The 19,395-nt window shown below is 38.7% G+C and overlaps 1 protein-coding gene across 1 annotated transcript; it reads right to left on the bottom strand.

Annotated features, from left to right (window-relative positions):
- Positions 1-3,761: 3,761 nt before the first annotated feature.
- CCDC82 (coiled-coil domain containing 82) lies at positions 3,762-17,206 on the bottom strand. Its single transcript, XM_063148894.1, has 8 exons — positions 17,056-17,206; positions 16,370-16,930; positions 15,645-15,876; positions 14,392-14,484; positions 12,269-12,393; positions 11,545-11,715; positions 6,115-6,300; positions 3,762-5,559 (listed from the first exon to the last, which is right to left on the bottom strand). The coding sequence occupies exons 2-8, from the start codon at positions 16,907-16,909 to the stop codon at positions 5,494-5,496; spliced, it is 1,413 nt and encodes a 470-aa protein (XP_063004964.1). The 5' UTR covers positions 16,910-16,930; positions 17,056-17,206; the 3' UTR covers positions 3,762-5,493.
- Positions 17,207-19,395: the final 2,189 nt, after the last annotated feature.

Raw genomic sequence — 19,395 nt, forward strand, 5'->3', positions numbered from 1 at the left:
AATTAATTACTTTATTCCTTCTGTTGACACTAATTTGTGACCTTTTTACCTGACATTGCAATCTCACCTGAACTGTCATGCTTGAGCATTTTTTTATGTTTGAATTCCCTACTGCTGTTGAAGCTCTGAGTTTCCCAAAGCAGCAGCCCCCTCCAGATGAGAAAAGCACTTATTTGTGCTGGGTTCACAGCCAGGAATTCTCACCATAGACATCCCATCGTGCTAATAGCTTTCCAAAATGGAACAAAAAGATTGTGCTGAACCTGTGTCACCTAAAATCTTGAGTGCATGCTTCAGTCTCAGCACATGCCTCATTCCTCTGTGCTTAGAAATCACATATCAAATTGCTTCAAAGTTACATTAACTCCACTGGAATGGCATATACTTAATATCAATCCTACAGAGGACTTTCTGAACTCGGAGCTTTGAATTGTCAGCCGTTTCCATTATTTACTTTTCAGTGAGAGTTCTTTGCCCTTTGCCATTTTGATTTCCTGGGGTATTCCCTGCTAGGCTCATGTACGATGCTGCTCACCTGGCAAATTGTTTAACTTTGAAACAGAGTCTGACTGCACCTGAGTCAGTTTTCTCATCTTTAAATTTTGGGCACAAGCTGCTTGCAATTGCTGCTTTATTTAAACTGTGAAGTAAGAAATCTTGAACAGAGCATTCATGTTTGTTTGTTGGGATTTTGTTTGTTGTTTTTTAATCCACAGAAACTGTGTTTATGTCTTATTTAATAAACAATAGGGGAAGAAACCCCAAACAATCCCATGCCACCACTTACTACCTAGACAATTACCAAAATTCACATCAACTATTCAGGGAAGTGGAACCACTGATGGGGTTATTATCAGGTTCTTTTAATATAATTTCACATATTTCTCATATTACTCTTTGGCTGGTAGATCATACTTTTTTACATTCTTTTCTCTAATCTCTGAATTTAGATTAGAAATTGGTATTTTTTTTCTCAAAGCAGAATCAGAAAGGCAACTTTTTGAAGACTACTTTGTGTGTGCTGGGTATTTCTCTTGGAATGGTATTGTGTTTACAAGTGTTTGTGTATCACACATGCACACTAGCACACTCTGTTTATCCAGACAGACTTAAAAATGGATAAAACTAGAAGCCTTTATTTATCCAAATAAATGTAAACTAGAGGAGCTAAGCATGGGAATCGCCTGTAATTGCCTGCTGAAGTGCTAAAAATAGCTGCTTTTTGGAAACAGGAGAAGCCTTCACTGTCGAAAAAGTGGCAGTAACAGCTATCTACTATTAGCAAACAACTTTCTTTCCAAAAACTGAAGGACACAGAGGGAGAAAAATCGTTTCTTTTCATACTTCACTGCAAGAACTGGACAGAATATAGACCAAAAAGAACCTCCTGTCCCTGAAGTACATCATGTTAGTCAGCCTGATCCTGTGCATAAATACCTTGTGTGAACTTCATCATTATCACCGTCTCTAGTTACAGAACTTAAACTGGAGCAGATTATCAAAACATTACAGGAACTAAAGTAATTTCCAAGTATGATCATTAATCACCCGTGCAAAGTCTAATAGCATACTGAGCTCTCTTCATTGTTCCATTAAGACAGGTACTTTATCTTAATTAGAGCTACTGCTTCCAAAATTAACACTAAAAACAATTTAAAATGTCCTACTGGAACAAACATTTTATTCTCTCACCTCCTAACTCCATTCAGCTTCTCTGAGGTGGAAAAAAAAGCATGAAAGACTGGTCAGATTTCCAACTGCTCCCATCATTAGGTATTTGCACAATTTTTTTTCTGCTAGAAATATTCTTACTGATTGATTCTATATATAGAAAGTCTCAGGGGTAAGAGTCTTTGTGCTTCATGCTGTACTAGCATTTGCAGACAGACCTGGAAAATTTGATCTAAATTTTTACATATTTACTCTACTAAAGAATTTTTTAACTTCCTGTGGTGAAGACAAATGTAAAAGTGATGTAATGACACTTCATATTTGCTGTCTTTCAGAAACACTTCAGATAGAACAACAGCCACAAAAGTATTATCACTTCCTCCCATCTCAGTGAGGCGAATATCAGAGTTTAAGAGACACAACACACACAAAAACATCAGCTCCTGCCAAATCAAATATCTGTTTCTTACTGAAACAGAAATGAGTGCTTTCAATTTACAGCATTTTTTTAGTCCCACTGGTGATACCACAGCCAAGACTAGTAAACCTATGGAAGCACTTTCTACCTAGAAGTTTCATCAGGATACTTCTGTATACCTGCTAGCAACAGAAAAAACAATGATCTGGAAAAAATGCTGTAGATAGCACATGCTTTTTAGGTGAATAAAGAGGAGGTGAGGAACAAGTCTGGGCTATAAAAAAACAAGCAGAACGGACCAATTCAATTTCCAATCAAATTGTATCTATTCTTGAAATATTACCTGTAATCAGCAAGCCAGACTTTCACAAACTTATTCTTTATTTTCGTAGTGAATTGTTTTAATGTAGAAAAATGAGAGATCAACCATTCATTCTGATAACAAAATTTTAAAGCAAATTCATAGTCTTGAAAGTTTTCAGAAAATTCATACAGTAGCAAAAATTAGGACCAGTCAGGAAGGCTCTAAGAGGACATATTCCATTACATGGTACAGAACTCATTTCATAATGGTTTTCCTTTGTAAGAATTAAGGTACACCAAATGTATGTTATGTTCTAGAGAAGTGAACAAAACTTTACAAAGATTTTGTTAACAGAAAGAAGTGAGGTTTCAATAACTAAAATGGATATATTCAAGATGGATTCCCAAGTACTTCTAAGTTGATGGGAGTGTTCCCACCAATATTCCTAGAAGAACAGAGATGAGGGGGGAGAAGGAATACAGAAGGAAACCTTCAGCTTTGGTAACTAGGGAGATAGATATGAGACATACCAAACCTCAGAATTTTATGTGTCTAACTTACAGATAAGGTATGGAAAGAATATCTTCAACATAAGCTTACTTGATGGCAAGTCTCAATCTGTTTACTGGGAATTTTCATCTTGGTTTTGTATATCTTGTATCTGTATGTGGTAGAAAGGAGTACTGATGCTACCAACTTAGCCTAATAGCATTTAAAATATTGCTGAATTTCAAGTCTTTAAAAAAGTAAAAGCAGTTAATTTCTCAAAACAAATGCTAGAAAAAGAGTAGTGAATGATAAATCTAAGATAGAATCTCTATGTAAAAAGGCAGCAGATGTTCATTGTTAAGCAATACATCTGGCAGCAGTTGCCTACCCAATCTGAGTATCTGTTCCCAGTAAAGTGGCAAAATAAATGTGGTGACTTCTTATGGACAAATCTATGAGAAATCAGGTTCCATTAGTTTTGCTGCTGAGAGAGTGACATGTTTAAACAAATCAGAGTATTAACAGTATCTTTCACTAAGTTATTCAGCCACAAAAGACTAATAGAGTACTTGCATACAGCAAGATATAGGTTTCAAAACACTGTGCCCTTAATTTTCTTAGGCTACATCTGATTCTTTTTATATGCAGCCCAAAATACAGAGACAGAAACACTAAATAATTTGGGTCGGAAGAGACCTTTAATCATAATGGCCAGGAATATCTTCCAATATACCAGGTTTCTCAAAGCCCCATCCTGACCTAATCTTAACAGCCTTCAAGGGTGGGGCATCCACACCTTCTCTGGGCAACCTGTGCCAGTGCCTCACTGTGACGGTGTTCACAGGGGTTCTTGGATGAGGTAAGAGACTAGGATCTGACTCCATGTTTCAGAAGGCTTGATTTATTATTTTATAATATATATTACATTAAAACTATATTCAAAGAATAGAAGAAAAGGATTTCATCAGAAGGCCAGCTAAGAACAGAATCAGAAAGAATGATAACAAAGCTTCTGTCTCGGACAGAGAGCCCGAGCCAGCTGTGTGGCCATTAATTACAAACAAACCAACATGAGCCAGTCACAGATCCACCTGTTGCATTCCACAGCAGCAGATAACCACTGTTTACATTTTGTTCCTGAGGCCTCTCAGCTTCTCAGGAGGAAAAATCTTAAGGAAAGGATTTTTCATGAAAAGATGTCTGCGACACCTCACCAACTTCACAGTAAAAAATTTCTTCCCCTATGTCTATCTATACCTACTTCTTTGAGTTCAAAACCTGTTGTCCTATCACTACAAGGCCTTGGTAAAAAGTCTTTCTCCATCTTCCTTGTAGGCCCCCTTTAAATACTTAAAGGTTGCAATATGGTCCCCCAGAGCCTTCCCTTCTCCAGACTGAACAACCCCAACTCTATCAGCCAATCCACACCTAGCCCTCTGATCAATTTAGGGACCCTCCTCTGGACTTGCTCCAGCAAGGAGGACATCCTGTCTTTCCTGTGCCAGGACCCTAGAACTGGATGCAGCATTCCAGGTAGGGTTTCAGAAGAGCAGAGAGGCAGAATCACCTCTTTCAGCCGGCTGGCCATGCTGTTTGGGATGCAGCCCAGGACACAGTGGACTTTCTGGGCTGTGAGTACACATTTGCAGCTCTTGTCCAATTTTTCAGAATAGGCAGAACCATACTTAAACCCTTCCAAAATCCTTGAAAATCTACTCTGATTTGGGTTTCATGCAATTCTGGTAAGCCATGCATCCTGTTTCTGACTAACTCCTACTTTCTCTTAAGTTACACTGAAAGAATTCTTCCTTATCTTCCTTGGGCATATTAACCCATTCTCTTAGGGTTACTCCAAGTGCTGCCATTATGTTTGCACAATGTAACCCGATGTTTAAAATCTCAGTAAATTGCCCCAGCTACTTATCAGAGACAGCAATGTGGGCCCATGTGCTCATTTAAATGGCTGAGCCAGACTCAGTCTGTATGACGCCCATACTGTGACTCATCACCTACTTTCTCAAGAGAGGAATGACTACTGTGCTGCAAATGCAGTCAGGACTGCAGAATATTTCCTCTGTTGCCTTGCAACTGTCTATACTGATTCGTCAGAGGAGAAATAGATCTTTGCATTTGGGTCCTGTTTGTTGTAACTATCATTCTAACTGACTGGACTGACTTGTACATAATGAGCAATAAGGAAGGTAAGATGCAAGTTCTAAGTTCTGGTATAACAAAGCCTTACCTTTCCAAATATACCCACTTCAAAAGATAGCAGCATCTCCTGTGTTGTCTACAATGCAGCTTAATCTGAATAGGTGGAAATTTTATTCCACAAGTAAATAGACATTGAACTGGTATTTCTAACAGGAGGAAACTTAAAGTGATTAATGCAGTAAGCCTGGAAGGACTGATTTGGTAAAACTTTGGATTTGTATTGACACAGATGAGAAAAAAAGATACAGCACATTATCAAACAGTAATTTAAAGGCATATGAATTTCCGTGTAACAGCCTACATAGAAGTCTTGAAGTCCAGGCAGAGATAAAGTGCATGCAGATGAAGTAGGCCATTCACATTTTTAAAGATGTCTTTCAAAGAGCTATATGACCTCTTAATCAATTTTCTCTTCTTGGAAATTGTCTGCATCTTCCAGGTAATCTTCAAGATCATTGTATCTCTGTGAATGAAATAAAATTTGTACAATTTATCCATATTTAATAACTGAATTATGCAGACACTGCTTTTCTTGTTCAACACATGACCAAGCATGCCAATAACAATTTAGAGGCTATATCTAAAAGCATACTAAATACAATTGTACTACAAATTGTCTTAAAATAGTTCACGAAGTGGTTCTGAACAATTAAAAGTTCATCAGTGTAAACAGAATTCTAAAATACTCTTGCTGTGTCTCATGTACATCTTTCCCATCTTTCTAAGTTACAGCTCAAGTTTGTTATGTTGCTGCTTTTAAATGAAACAGGGGCCAGCCCACCACAGCCCAGAGATCACACAGATGTCAAAAAGCTTCATGTCAAAAGCTGATACAAACTCTGTGTGAGCACAGCAGCACACCACTGCTTGAAACATTGGGTCAGGAGAAATGGGGGAATGGTTGAACTGAGTTGTACTATTGATGAACAGTAACTCAGAACTGATCCATTAAATCAGACATTTTATCAGAACTTACTTTCATCTGCTTGGAAAAGAATACAGGGAATAACAGTCATACCTTTTGAATCCACCCAGTCTCTTCCAAGTGGCTGAAAAGCCGCTCCACAGTGTCTTTGACTGGTTCATCCTCAACACCATCCAATTCCACAATGGAGCTGCAATCCATGTATAACTTGTACTTGAAGTGTTTCAAGTTGTGATAAACTCTTGTACGATTTGCACACACCGTACCAACCTTCAAAACCTAGGCCAGAGCAAACAAAACATTCCTTTGGATAGAACCATATTTATCTTTACAGAATTGGTGGGCTAATCTAATAAGATTTAACCAGTCAGTCCAGGAAATTGTTTGGAATAATGAAATAAACAGAATGACACTACATGCATAAAATTAGTACAAACCCATGTAGTTTTCACAGCCACAGCAGAAAGATTTTTGAGCAAGCAGGCAGCCAGCAAATCCAAGCAATGTCAGCTTATCAGTGCTGTCTTCTTGCAAACACAATCATGTTTGTAATTGGTTGTATCTTTCCTATCTCCTGGTGGAACTTTGTTACAAAATCACTAACACTTTAGACAACCATCATATTGTGAAAGCAGGGGAAGAGAAATTATTTGCTTACTGAGGAATTATTTGCTTACTTTTGCTTAATATGTAAGTACTTCCTAGGGAGAAGAAATACCAGTTTTAACATTTTGTAGACTGAATAACATACAATATTTCGTCAAGAAATACATATAAACATATATAGGCATACACCTCACTGTTGCTGACGGACACAAAAGAACACAAGTACACCACCTCTCTCAAGGTGAAGGAAAAAAAAAGGGAAGTTTTATTCTCTGATTCTAATATTTATAGTTTTACAAAAGTGACAGTGGATTGGAAGGTGACAGTGACACCTCTGCAATGACACAGGTCAAACTAACAGTCTATCAACTCTCTCTTCTTCCATAAAGGAATGAAAAACAATGAGTTATTTACAGAAAGTGTGTGAGAAAGTTCACTACAAGAATGTCAACATCAGAAGGCTTAGAAAATCTCAAAAAACCAGGGCGACACCTCACAGCACTTAATAAATGAAGAGGCTGAACTTCAAAAAAATGAAATCTGAACTTGAAGCTTTATACAATACAAACATTAATCTGCAACTGTCTGGGAGGAATAGCTAAGCTATGATGGTGCAGAAAATAAAACCTCTGCATCTCCCAGTTATTACCAGTTTTACCTCTATGATTTTCATGCAGAAAAGATGGAACTGAATTATTTCAGTTTTTTCACAGCAGTATTTATAGGTAACCTAATGGTAAAATGTGCCTGTTTTGAACCGATGTCTTGTGACACCTTTCCATAACAAGTATGTAAATGGTTAAAGTTTTCTGCATTAGTAATGCAAGCTACCTGCAATTGCATTGTTGTTTCACATCACATGCAGATATACATATATATATATATATATATATATATATATATTATATATATATATAAGAATCAACTAAATTTTAAGCAAGACTATTTCTTCTGAGCCACAAAAGCGATACCTTTTATTGCTAATAATCCAAATAATCTCAAATTACAAGCAGGTTAAGCTTTATTTAATACTTACAATTCACATTTTCAGGGAGCTTTTCTGAATGCATGACCAAATGTTTGCATCTGTGAGCAGTTCCCCAGACCATCTGACCTACCTGTGCAATCTAGCACTAGCTCTATATGCTGACAATAAAAGTGACAGAAAAGTGTAGTTTTAAAGATTATGTAAATGGAATTTATATGTGTGTGTTATAGATTCTCTTAACTATATGATTATATCTCAATTTCTTAAACATATTTATCAGCAGCTCAGTGGATATCATCAGGCATAGTATCAGTTAAGTCAAAAGAGACAAACTCACTTAAAAGCACTTTTGATCTGACCTACAGTAAATTATTATTTACTGAAATTTTAAACATTTTGAGATAAAAATGCCTATTACTATATTTTAAGTCTCTACTGATCATGTAAATGTTATACCTATATAGAGCTCCATTTTCTAATATCCCCAAAACTGAAAAACTAAGGCTTGTTTGGTGCTGCAGGTGCTTCTTAAGTGCAAGACCTACCAACTAATGCTGATTAATTCAAATTTCCAGAAGCACCATTTCAAATACTGCAGCAATGAAGAACTGAGCTGCCAGTGTTTTGTAGAGCATTGCACAACTTTTCAAGGATCCCAAGCAATGAGGTGTGGCATTTGGAACATTATGTGATATAAAATAGGAGATACCATCTTACATCAAACTGGTGGCCCAGTTTTCTCCCCTGTGACAACAGCTAGCAGGAGATATGTAGGAAGTTAGTATAAGATCCAGCACAAACATTAGGATGATCATAAGACTACTGCACATTTTCTGGCAGTCAAGAGTTAAGATTGTCTGTATCATCCCAGATATCATGTTCCATAGTGTGAAAGAACCTTCCCCAAGAACCTGTCTAAATTGTTTTGGGATCCAATAGTATTCTTCCCTTCCAAAATCTCCTGTGGCAGTGAGTTTCATAGCTTATTTATGTGCGACGTGGAGAAATGCCAAAGGCAAATAGCTAAATATCATATAAATGTAACTATGTATTGTGTTTTTAAGCAAGAAAGATAGTCTAAAAATACAATGCTATTTCAGAATGCAGCTTTGGAAAGAATCTCAGTACTGTACTCTAATTTTTTCCCCTCACAGTTCTCAGTCCCTCTGTGTTAATGCTTAACTTATCTACTCAAGCTGGCCCTATCAGCCAAAGTTGTGTTAAATCACTTTGTATGGAATGTAGGAGCATGGTTGGACAATAGCACAACATGTAGTGACTAAATCCATGTCCTCTAAGCCTGTTTATAAACAGAACACCAAGACAAAGTAGAAAACAGTTTATAAACCAGGTGACATAGGAAGCAAGGAAGTGTGGGGGACACTTATATCTCTAAACCTTGTGATTCTCCCTGATCAGGGGAAAATGAGAATTGGCACCTAAACAGTGAACAATCACTGCAAGCCTAAGCAAAATTGGAACAGCTGTTTCTCTTCTATTTCTACTGGCAAAGCAGAATACTTCAGAGATGAGAGAAAAGGAAAGTTTTATGCAGAAGAAAGAGGTTGGAGGTCTGTTTTTGTTCTCTTTACATCCACTTTTCTCAGGTATTTTCAAATAAATCTATAGAAAATAGTCCAACTACTGTTCTGTGTTTCTGTTCATTCTGATCTGTCAGTGCTGAACTGCCTTCTCTATCAGTCAATTAGGCTTGAGAAATGGCAGTTTTATGCAGCTCCGTGAGCCTCTTTTTCTTTTATATTTTTTCTAAATTGGCAGGACAAGTTGCTCAATGCACTGCCAGCAGAGCTTTAAAGACAACTTGAGAACAGTACTTTTAGCAGTCTAATCTGCAGGTCACCATAAGAACACAAATGTTGCATTACAAGATGCTATCAAAAATGACTGGAAAGTGCTCAATTACCCTCTCTCCTGAGCCTCCTTAACAGCCACTGAGCTATACTGAGCAGGCACATAGCAGACATCCCCAGATGCTGGTGTACACAGGGTAAAAACAGCTCTCCTTTTGTGCTGCTAAGCTGAACAGGACAAAAATGAACTAGCAATTTAGTTCAGTATTCCATAGGATATTTCAAGTTTTTTCCAAAGTGAAAAATAGCCAACACTTTATGCAGGACAACATTTGGTCAGAAGTGAGGGAAGTGCTACTGTTATGTCCACAGTTAAGCTGAAAGTTAGGTAAAGACTAAATTCTTGTGCTAGTTCACTAATTATATCTGTTAGGTTAGGTAAGGCACACACTTCTCATGAAAAACTGAGTATTTTTAAATTAGTGATCAGTATGTAAGGAAGAATGCCTATGATAGACTGCAGTATCAGTGCTGGGATGATTGCAGAGGACTTATTTTACTCCAATAAACAGGATTAAAAAGGGGAAAAGCATTGCTGGAAAAGCCTAGCTTTCTTGACTATCATGCACAAACATACTTTTCAAAACAGAATATCAGCAACTGCTGCTCAGAAGGGTCTGTAATATAAGAAAAACTGTCAAATATTTTTAAGCTCCTGCATTACATGCAGAGCCTGTAGGATGACAAAATGACAATCATGGTGACAGCTCTCAAATCTGTAAATTAAAGAATTTGCAAACACCCAAACAACACAGGTTTGAGCTTCAGTAAGGTATACTTCTGTTTGGCAAGGGCTTCACTTTATTTTTACTTAAGAAATCTTATTATACCTCACTACCAAATATACTTAAAAAACCTCTGCTTATGAAACTTTTTTATTTTCAACAAATACTGTGAGGAACTTCATCTGTGTTCAAGAATTATTTTACAGTCACAAATAAAATACCATCTGTGTCTCCTGAAAGGGAAGAAAGGCAGAACTTGGATATCAGCTTGGTAAAACAACTGTAGCAATATTTTATTCTTGACAAATCAAGTGCTTTGAATTTATCATAAGAGGTCATGAATTGCATTACTGAAGGTCATATGCATACCTAAAAATCATAACAATTTTGCATAGATGTAATTTTGAAGGGAAGGTCTCTAAATATTAGAAGCACCCAGATTCTTGAGAGTCAAGGTTTTCAAAAAGGCTCAGCTGTGAAATAAAATTGTATTAGGCTATTATTAAAATATTTTAGGTGACTTATTAAATCACCTAAAATGACTGCCTAATGGAACATTATGTAACAACATGAAGGATGCCTTTTAGTTAAAAAAAAAAATCTAATCCAATAGAAGTGACAACTGAGGGAGAAATAGCTGGAAGACTACCTAAATGGAAGTGTTCTCTAGTAATGGGGAAAAGGCTCTAATAAAATGTATTGATGTAGCTAGGAACAAGTTTTCTTGAAAGGAGATCAGCAAGTGTAAATGCATCTGAGATGCCAAGATAATTTGTCCTGACTAAATAGCTTCATGGCAAATAGCAGATGTGGGAAAAACATCTGAAGAATGAAGCAATAAATTTTGACAAGGTCACACTTGGACTGCTAGAATGACCATTGCACTATTTCACTCAGAGTTTGAACCTAGAGCAAATAAGAACTGCTGGAGTGCACGTGGACCCTCCAAGTGCTAGAGGCAGAGCAGGCACAGAATTAGTAAACCTAGCAACCCAATGTTGAACAAACCTTACCTGCACCAAAATAGAAAACACAATCAATCATACAATGGCAATGAGTGTCCCTCATACAGAAAGTTACTTTTACAGCATTTCTGATCACCAATCAATGCAAGATTCCTGCTGGGAAAGTCTTAAGGGCATTATAGGCACACACAAAAGTAAAGGAAGGGCTTTTTCATTAAGAGGTAGATGTGGGGAGGAAACAGCACAAGGGTCATTGTGATGCAGGCAAAACCAAAGGTCACAGAAAAACATCCGATTTATTTTCCTGATAAAAGAAAAACTTAAAAATAAAACTGAAAAATATAGTGAAGATATAGTGCTGAAATTACCTGTTTATCACCTGACATGAAGTCATCCACTTCCAAAGTTTTACTATTATAAAGCCTTCCAGAGAGCACTACATTGAACTTGCACCACCGCTTCAGCTCACAGGCCTGACAAGACATATTCTGTGCACTTTGCAAGCTTATGCGAACATCTGGGTAACAATCCACACGCTCCTGTAAAACAGATTCCAAATAACATTAAAGAACCACTGCAAACTGAACGATGCTTCTAACAGGCTACTGAGTGCTCTGTACTCACACAAAATTAGTCCAATAGAAATGAAACAAAATTTCATTATTACAGTGATCACTAAATCATCACACCCATGACACTAATTCTCTTCTAGTAAGATACATACAACAACTAATTGCTCTATACTGACCTATTTTTTGTAGTAGTAGAAAGTTCATGATTAACATACTGTTTACCTTTTTGTGGGAGGAGGAAAAAATCTTATTAGAACATTTAGCAAGTGACAAAAAAATCCTCAAATGTCAACTGCTGAAGTTAGCAGGAGACACATTCAGGTAGCTGAGAACAGATTCTTTTCTGCTACCTGAATGTTTGTCTGGTTATCAACATGTAAAATATTTGTGATATTTATATAAGCACCAAAACAAATTATTTAAGTTAAAGAACAATAGTTGCTATTAAAAAGGAAATATAATTATAGTGATTGTGGCACCTTCACAGAGAATTTCAGCATTTAGAGTAGGATCTAGATACCTTGTATCGATCCTTCCAGCGACTTCTACAGATCAAGTTCTCAAGGCGAGGCTGAATGAAGCGGTCATCCAAATAATGCAGTGAGAGCAGCATCTCTTGTGCATACTTCTTCTGTCTTGTTCCATCTGTTCAGTGAGAATCATCACTAATATGCTGACCCCCCTACGTTGTACAAGCTCTTTAGATAAAATTTTCAAGGACATTATGCTTCTGCATACTAAGAATTATGAATGATTTTACTAAACTGTTATTGAATGCATTTGCTACTGTTACCCATAAAAGTGATCCATGCAATCCATGCATCTTGCTAAAAGGATATATTTTATTATTTAAAAGGGGTACAAGCACAAATTCTACAATCAAGCCAAAAGCTCTCATCCCAAATGGAGATCTATTCACTCAATCCTATTTAAAACAACAGAAAAGGAGGAAGCATGTGGTGGAATGTCATGCTTTTCAACAAACCTGTTTAATTTGTTTGAAATGTATAAGGGAAGTGGTTGGAATCCACAAACAAACTGCTTTGAGCTACTTCAGAGCAGAAATTTCAACAACTCTCTTTGTCACTTACAAAGATCACAGAGAAACTGATCTTTACTTTACTAGCACAGTCAGATGTACTTCCAAATAGTCAAGCAAAATAAATAAAAAAGCATGAGGATGAGTAAAACTACCACTATTACTGTTTCCCAAATACATGCTGGACTCCAGGAATTAAACAGGACTTCCCTAGATGGAGGCCAATGCACACTGCCCTGGACCCTCAGTGTGTACAGACACAAAACTTAATTCAGCTACCCTCCCATGCCTTCTAGCAAAGCTGTTATCCAAAAAAAAGGCAGACCTGAGAAGGGCCGCTGGCTATCCAGCTTTCTATATAAACGCAGTTAATTATCATTATAGCCACCATAATTGCAATTAACTATTTTCCATATTCACTTACACACACATTTGCAGTATGAGCTTGAAGAGGCTGTGCTAGACCACAAAACAAAAGCCCTCCCAATAAAAAGCAAGTGTGAACTCCAATACTATAGTATTGGAGTTACAGCTGTTCTTGAGCCAAAACTAATGAAGAGATTCACTTCCATTAACTCAGAGCAATCCATTCTATGTTACAAAAATACATTTTGTACTGCTAGGCTATGTTCATACAACGTTCATGTACAACCTCCAGCTCACCTGCAGAGCTCATTTACTTCCAGCAACTTGGCAGTAAATTGTTACATTTTATTGAGCAGATATCATTTGAAATAGAAGGAAGCTATTACAACATTAATCTGGCAGTGCTTACTTATTACTTTTCAAAGGCCTGTTTTTACTCGTTGAAACAAAACAAACCAAACACCTGAAAGAACTAGCAGTGGTAGATGAAAGACATTTTTTAGCTCCAAGAGTATACAGCCTTTATTCTGAGGTCTGTGGTGTACTTCAGTTTCTCCATTCCCTCTAGATTCTCGATGACACCAAAACCTCCACTCTTGGCATTTCACTAATTCCTTCCATAATCTGACACTGAGAGTCCTCTCCTTAATCCCATCTTTACAGGGTTTATAAAACTATGTATGAGGTGTTATTCAGCCCCACTAGGCCAAATGCCAAGAAGCACTTCCTCAGAAAGAGTAAGACAAGTACTGACTGCAGCTGAAGCTTATTTATCTGATGTGTTAAAAAAAAGGGAAAAAATTATATAGAGTCATCTCCATAACTAAAAGCCTTTATAATCTATCAAATTCCTAAAAAAAAACAGCTGTGAAGTACAAGACATTTTGACAAACCAGCTGACCTTGAAATGTTTTCATTGACGTATCTGCTTTGAAGCTAATTTGGTTTTCATGCTGGAAAGGCTACTACTGATTAGGAACACAAAAACACATTCCTACATCTCAAGAAGGCATTTCGAGCCTTCCGTGCTCAAGAATTAAGTCTACACATTTTTCCAAGATTACTGTATCATTTTCAGATAGAGTCCCCTCTGCTCTCCCCCACCAAAGTTATATAGCAGGAAAATCACAGATTTCAGGACTCTCAGTTCTATTATCAGGAAAAACACCCTTCCCTAGAACAAATGGCTTTGTATAACTTCATATGCATTAATATATTATTTAAAGAAATTTACTTACCATATAATGAGCTCAGAAAAGTGTCATCAATTGCATTTATGAGGAAAGCCTTTACTATTCTTTTGAAGTGTACATAATGATCACAGCGAGATACTGGGAAGAAAGCAATACAACCAAAATTTACCAAAAGAAGGGGAAAAAAAAAAGAGTCATGTTAGAAGTCCTGTAAGAAGAATTCTTCTCCAGTATTGTAAGTTTATAGTTTTAAAGTTATTTAAATAAAGATTTAGAAATAATTTCAATGCACAACATACACACCCACAGGATTTCGCCTTAAAATTGTGCTTCTTATCCCACTGTTCCTACAGAATTTTAGCATTCTAAAGTCACATGTGCTTCCAGCAAGAAGAGTCCACAGCAAGACCTACAAACACTAAGAAAAGTGCAGAATTTGTTCTACAAATAGCAGAAAATAATATAAATCAGAAAAGACCAAGCTTATGTTGTGGTCATGAGTTTTTTTGCTTGCACTTTGTTTGTTGTGTTATTTTTTTTTCAAATACAGTTCTGCTGAGGTCTTCACTGGGGAAGAAATACAACAAATGCTTGTAACAATTACAACGATCACTGACTGTCCAGTCACTACAAACCTACTTCTGAACAACAAAATACGGAAGAAAATAACTTGCATAAGGTTTTGCTTCAAATCTCTCTGCTCCATCCAGAAACTGGTTTTCATAAAAGAACAACTTGAAGAGTTTTCCTGCTCTGTGGAATTCAGCAGAGATTGGCCAGTGAAGTCAGAAACCCCACTAGACCTCTGGTCCCAAGTCTTGCCACCACAGAATAAAAATACATAAAAAACCCCAAAACAAAACAGAAAAACAACAACAACAAAAAAAATCCCAAGCCTAAACCTGTAGCAAGAACAGAATTTGGACAGATTAACATAGCTGCTGTTAGCATAAATCACAAGACTGTAGGATGAAGGATGATGCCTTCAGGTCTCCACAGGAATTAATGCATCATAGGCAGTCTACTTCATCCTAAATCAGACCGACTGAAAAAAAAAATTGTGCAATAAGGTTTCACTTTCTTCCTTCCAACTTATACCCTCTCTTTAATTAAATATTTAAAGACTGCAAAAGTTTATTGTGGAAATCAGAATACTTTCATAATAAATTGAAAGCTTTCAGGTATCTGCTTTTAAATATCCTATCCTATTCTTTAGCACTTGTATTTAGCCCATTAATTTTTATTACAGTACTATGAGCTAGTTATAAATGAAAAACTATCACTAATTTTGATCTTACACTGTGGGATGTAGTGTGCCAGCAGCTCGCTGTTTGATGGATTTGGTTGCTTTTGATGTGGCTGATTTTCATTCTTCACATGCTCTGTGTTGCCAATGTCATTACCACCATCGTTTTCCTCTTCCTCTACTATAAAATCTTTCATGCTGTCACCATCAATTTCACTGCCTTCTGAAGGTGTGAGGGGCAACTGACAGAATGGTTCCTCTTCTATTGCTTCACCATTAGAATCCTAATTAAATTTTAAAAAGTACTTCAAACACAAGAATTTTCAGTATTTGCACAGACAAAATCCTACATACACCAGCTAAGATTTTTGACCATCTAAAACCATCATTTTTTCAATTAACAAGAAAGCACAGATTTCCAAAAAATACATAATTCTGTATTAGACAAGACTTTCAGCTTTAAATTAGCCATTTCCATCCATGTACCTCTCTTCAGTCCACTTCTAGGAGTTAAGCTAACAGACCTATAAGACTGACCCTAAGACTCTAATACTTCAGCAAGTATTCTGCTTCCTGATAAAAAGAACTTGATAGATTTTCAGCAGTCGATAGTTATCCAGTTAATGTGACTGTTAAAATATTACAGAATTACTCGTTTGTCATGCATTCAAACACAAAAAATCCAACTGATTTGTACCTCTTTACCCTTTCCTGAGATTGTTTTTTTTTGGGGGGGGGGGATTTCCTCCAATTAAATTTCAAAGATAAAACCCTGACCTCACAACTTGCACTGCTGCAGGACCTCCGCGCTGTGCTTTGTCTTACAAGCTCCTTCAATTTTGCGAGCACTTTCTGTTTCCTGCTAGTAGAAGCATTCTCTGTGGGGCACGTTTTATCAGGCTGCTGTTCGCAACTCTCATCGTCATCCATTATACAGCGGCGTTTGGCAGAGACCCTTCTAACAAGTATGTCACTGCCCTCGCTTCCATCGCTGTCGTACATGACGGAGGCGCTCAGCCTCTTGCGCTTCCCAGGCACAACGCACTCATCGTCCCCATCTTCCGCTGCCTCCCCGCCGTGGTGCTTCTCCTGCTGATCGGAAGGGCTGCGCTCCACAGCCGCCGGATCTTTCTCATCTATTTCGCTTTCGGATGAGGCAGACTCCTCCTCCTCCTCAGAGGTGGCTGAGGATTCGTCATTGCTGTCCGGCAGTATGAGCGCCCTTCTAGTGCGTCTCCAATCCACTCGGGATCTGGGTGATGCCACTTCTTTCTTATTTCTTGTTTCGTATCTTTTGACAGCTGTTTTTACCCCCATCGGAAAGCTGTAGCAACACACCTAAATATAAACCGGCAGAACAAAGCACTTGTTACACTGTGCTATTCAGAGGGGAGAAAATAAAAAAAAAGGAGTACATTTTGCTCCGCATGCTCATGACTTAGCAGCACCATTAAGAGACTCACTCCTAAACCGGCACCGAACAGCGCTCAGCGCGCACAGCAACTTCTCCAGAGGCTGCACCTCGCTCAGGACGCGCAGAAGCGCCCGGCTCGGCGTGGCTGCACGGAGGAAGGATTCGGGTCTGGGGCGCCGCTCCCGCTCCCAGGGCCGGCTCCCGCTCCCGCTCCCAGGGCCGGCTCCCGCTCCCGCTCCCAGGGCCGTTCGGGGCCGCTCCCGAGCCTCGGGACACCCCAGCTCGCGCGCCGCCGTTTCCCGCCGCGCGCCGCCTCAGCCGCCAAGCGCGGGCTCCCGCCCCCTCCACTGCTGCACGCATCGCGATTGGCCGCCGCGCCTGTCACTCATGCCGCCGCGATGTTTACGGAAGTGCGGTCACGCCGCGGAGGGGGTCGGGAGGAGGGTTTGTATGCGTTGGCGCGCAGTGGCTGGTGACGTAGAGGTGGCGAGTTCGAGTCCTGCTTCGGCGCCCTCCCCGTGCCTCACCCGGAGGCCTCAGGCATTGCCGTCGTGTGGTGGTTTAATTGTCTGTGCCCGTCCTCGGTGCATCCCCGAGAAAAGTCTGCGTGGGCTTGTGGGGTACAGCAGCTCCGCAGCGGGGCTGGCAGGGGTCTCCCTGGTCTGGGGCGCTCCCCACCACAGGAGCTTCCCTCAGCAGCCCTGGGAGCAAACCCGGTGGGTTTGTGAGGGGTGCCTGAGGGAGCTGGAGTGTTTGACCTGGAGAAAAGTGGGCTCGGAATGGCCTTATCGTTCTCTACCACTGCCTGAAAGAAGGGCGTAGCAAGGATGGGACAGGAGGAAATGGCCTCAAGTTGTGTCGGGGGGGGCGGGGGGGGGATTAAGGTTGTACATTAAGAAAAAAAACTTCTCTGAAAGGAGCAGGCTGCCCGGGGAAGTGTTGGAGTTGTCATCCCTGGAAACGTTCAAAAGGCACGCAGACACAGCACTTGAGGACAGGTTTTAATGGTGAACATGGTGGTAGTGCTAGGCCAGTGGTCGGGCTTGATTATCCTAAAGGTCTTTTCCAGCCTTAACGATTCTATGGCTCTGTGAATAATGAGCTTCTGCTGGTTTTCTGCACAAAGCATCTTTGAATAGTGTGGTAAATAGGCATGATTCGCTCTGATAAAAATTGAAACAGTAATCAATATTGATACAGTAATTAATATTTGGGAATAATAAAATAAGTTAAAAGTTGCAATGCCAAAGAAGAGAGGGAGAGGAGGGGCTCCACCCCCCCTCCCCTTTCCCAGCAGATGTTTTCAAGGACCACAGGAAAGAAGCTGAAGATACAGTTGCTAAAAATGAACAAGAACCCGGTTGGGTCCCAGAAAATGCTAATTATAAGGGATTTATTGTCTTGATATATAGATGCAGTGATACGTTAGTCTTGACTTACATTGTACTGGCTTGGTGCTCATGTGTGACCCAAAGGTGAATTAAAGGACAAAGAGGAAGAGGAGAGGTCTTCATCCAAAACGACCCCCAAAGACTTGTGCGACCACCAAACCGAGTGGCGGCGCATGCGTGATAAGGGTGGTAATGAGTGTGGAGATAGAGATATGACGAACCGAAAATGGGAGGAGATGGCATTGACACATGGCATATAAGGGGTGATTTTCACCTGGCAAGCTTGTACGTGAGGTGGCAAGGGTCATTGAACCCTGCCCTCCGTACCCCACAGTTATTTTTGCTTATGTGCTATTATTGGAACCAAATTATCCCTTATTTTAACCAAATTATATTGTATCCAATTTTATATATTTTTTAACTATTCAATTAAAATTGCTACTACTTTTAATATTGTTTGGGGGTTTTTTTATGATGGGATAATTGGCCTAACATAACAATAGGATGCTGGATTCTGTTCACAGCTAATAAGCTTAGAGATGCATTTTAATAACAAGATTCATGTCTTAAATTTTCTCAGCTTTGCTTGGTCTGTGGCAGAAAACTGCTGTTACCTTGGAACTCATTCTGCTGATATACTTTGGTACTCTTTTAATAAGATCTTGTAATTGCTTCCATATATTTATTTAAAAATAGCCGCTAACAAAACCATAAGGAGAGAAAATCCTAGAAAGGAAAGACAGTTATTTCTCATCTTATTTACATAATGAATTTGATATGGTGAAAGGTGTGTACAGGTGTGTTGAACTCCCACCAAAATGTTTATATTGAAAGAATTATAATGGTTATAATTCAAGGATTATATTGCATTAGGGGATTTATAGCCCTGGGCTGACATTTCTTTTAATTGCTTTACATGTAAAGCCGGAACGTGGATTTTCACATAAATATACGGATCAGAGTTTACCCATGATTTATTATTTTTTCCAAAGTGTGGT

The sequence above is a fragment of the Melospiza melodia genome, chromosome 2 (assembly GCF_035770615.1).
Source record: "Melospiza melodia melodia isolate bMelMel2 chromosome 2, bMelMel2.pri, whole genome shotgun sequence".
NCBI lineage: Eukaryota > Metazoa > Chordata > Aves > Passeriformes > Passerellidae > Melospiza > Melospiza melodia.